This window comes from Apaloderma vittatum, unplaced genomic scaffold (genome assembly GCF_000703405.1).
Source record: "Apaloderma vittatum isolate BGI_N311 unplaced genomic scaffold, ASM70340v1 scaffold37210, whole genome shotgun sequence".
In the NCBI taxonomy this organism is placed as follows: Eukaryota; Metazoa; Chordata; class Aves; order Trogoniformes; family Trogonidae; genus Apaloderma; species Apaloderma vittatum.
In genome coordinates this window covers 45,368-48,058 of record NW_009693724.1, presented here as the reverse complement: position 1 = coordinate 48,058, position 2,691 = coordinate 45,368, and the positions used below count along the sequence as shown (strand labels likewise).

Sequence of the window (2,691 nt, the reverse complement as noted above, 5' to 3'; positions counted from 1 at the left end):
TTAATGAACAGAGAGTTTAAGAGGGTACTCATGATGAAACTGCTCAAATTCACTCTAAAAAATAACCCATTATATCACCTCAAAACATCTGATGCGCAAAGACAGTCATATTTCAAGCTACTGGCCTCTCTGTCAAGTATTTCAGCTATACTTTGTACTTCATCAAGCACCTTGATGACTGCTGTATTGACAGACTGTTATCTGACTGGAGAGGGAAAATCTGGACCTCAGATTCCCCTGTGAAGCTCCAGAGTCATCATGGGTAAGATTATGTATGAACGATGAGGATAATATCCAGAATCTTTAATAAGGACTGCTCAGTTTAGAGGACTGGATCCAAAACTACAATAACATTTGAGTACTTAATTCTCAGGCAATTGACTCCCATGGATCAGTGTTCCAGTTACAAGGCCAAAATTTTCACTTTGAGGTAAAAGCATGGAGCACTAAACAGCTCTGAAGGTTTTTCATAAGCTTTGTTGTTGCTTAGCTTCAGAGACAGCTTATATTTTCTATACTTTTGCAACCAAGAGTTATCTCGTCTGATATTTAAACTATGATCTCTATAGAGCTCCATATTTTCATAAGGCATCTAGAACAAGAGGACCCTGCTGTCTGTCAGAAATTGTCAGTGCTACTCCTGTAGGAGTCACAAATAATAATAACTATAAATACAACTGTGGTTTTGTGTCCAAGCATGCCTGGAGGAGCCATTCAAGTAACTCTCAAAGCGATCATTAAGGGCTTTGGCTTTCCATTGCCTTGAGACATGGTATCCCTGAGCACAGGGAGTCTATTGTCATTGTGAAGCTTTACCAGATCCAGACAACAGGGTTTCACATCCTTTGGCAATGAAAGACTAGAGACAATGGAAAATCAAGACCTTCACTGTGGAATGGTCTGCAGTCCCTGAGAGGACACCGACTAGTATGAAGGGGGGCTATTTCACTTGAAGAAAATAAAATAGTGGAATAAACTTTTCCAAAAATTAGTCTGAACTCTTTCTGGGCAACAGCCGTTGCCTTACGTTTAAGAGCTTATTTTTCCCTGGTTTTGAGACATTAACTATTCCTCTCATTTTCTGAGCCCAGGCTTGTCTCCAGAAATGAGATCCAGTCACGCTACTCTTAGCTCGAGGATGATACTATGATTAGCAGCTGAGTGTGAGAAGGCAGGTTAAAAATCTCTACTGCAGGCATGTTGCCCATATTTTTCTAACAAAGAGTAGCAGGACAATGTGGTGCCTTCACAGAGAGTAGATGTCACTCTCAGTATTAATACCTGCAGAATGCTAAGGTGTTGTCCCTCTGGTCACTGATAAGATCTGCTGGGAGTTTGGTCTCTGGCAGTGGAGATTCCTCCCACAATTTTAAGATTTACTATCTAAGAAGCACACGCTGTGTTTTGGGATGCAGTAGCTGCATTAGGATGAACAGGTATTCACTGTTCTGTGTATAAGTGTGCTTGTATTTTTTACTTTGCCCCAAAAGCAGTTGAAGCAGGAACATCAGATTGCAAGACTTTTTGGGGTGGGAAGAAGGAGGTTAGTGTTCCCAGTGGAAATGTGACTGAACAGACTCTGAATTTCACCCAAAGCCATTGGGCAATGGCGTTCATCTTCCTCTAGTATGGCAGTAGAAAGGAAATGAGGATTGGGAAAAGACCTATCTGTACACATGAACATAATACAAGCAGGAACTAGGAAAAAAATCCCTGTTGTCATAATAGTGACTACCCTCAAGTCCTCATTCCAGGAGACATTGTTTGTGCTGGATAGAGGTCAGAAGTAGCTGGAAAGTTTGTCATCCTACCACTCGCAACTTTCCTCTTCTTTCTTCTTCCTGACACAGATGTTGATGTTAGTGGTGGAAGTGCGAGCAAGGAGAATGCAGCTGTGACTCAACTGTCTTCGTTGCTGACAACACCTGAGCCATGGCACCTTTCACTGACTCAGACACCAGCCAAGAAAAAAGCCAAAGAGGGTGAAACTGTGGTCTTAAATTGTCACTTTAACAGGCCACGATACACCACCCTCCCTGACCTAATGGTGAGGTGGTACAAAGAAGATGAAAAGGGGCAGATGGACCTGCTAGAGAACAATGTGACCGTCTCACCAAATAACTCCAGGATTTTCATGAGTGGAGACTTGTCCCAAGGGGATGCCTCCCTGGTGATCCTTAATGTGACAACCAGTGACCATGGTATTTATTATTGTCAGGTTACGCTTCTGGACGGGAAGGTGGTGACAGGAGATGGCACAAAGCTCAGGATCAGGAGGGCTCTGGGTAATAGTTGATGTTATCTACTTCTTTTCTCCCTCTTCCTCCTCCAAAGCTGGTCTACATGCTTCCAGAAGGAAGGAAGTTGGCCTGTTTGGCCTCTAGCAGTTAGGGCCTGGTGTCCTGGAATGTAATTACTCTATGGCATTTCTCTTTATTTTTGCTAGGCCAGCTACTTTTGATTGGCTTGCCTCTAGAAACAGTCACATGGGTATTATTATAAGGAGGGGCAATTACAACCAGAAAGAGAAGGAATAATTTTATCACTAAAAGTCACTGCCAAGAGTGAAACAGTCAGACAAGTTCTCTTGTACTCACAACTCTGTTTCACAGATCCCCCATGAGTGACAGCTGTCAAGCTACCATCTCAGGGAACATGTCCAAACGTTTTTTTTGTACATGATTTCTCTCC

The 2,691-nt window shown here is 42.6% G+C and overlaps 1 protein-coding gene across 1 annotated transcript in view; it reads left to right on the top strand.

Moving 5' to 3' along the window:
* Positions 1-258: 258 nt before the first annotated feature.
* LOC104270132 (natural cytotoxicity triggering receptor 3-like) overlaps positions 259-2,691 on the top strand; it is a 5,678-nt gene continuing 3,245 nt past the window's right edge. The window contains exons 1-2 of the mRNA XM_009864402.1: positions 259-262; positions 1,851-2,285. Coding sequence (XP_009862704.1) covers positions 259-262; positions 1,851-2,285 — 439 coding nt within the window. The remainder of the gene's footprint in view (positions 263-1,850; positions 2,286-2,691) is intronic.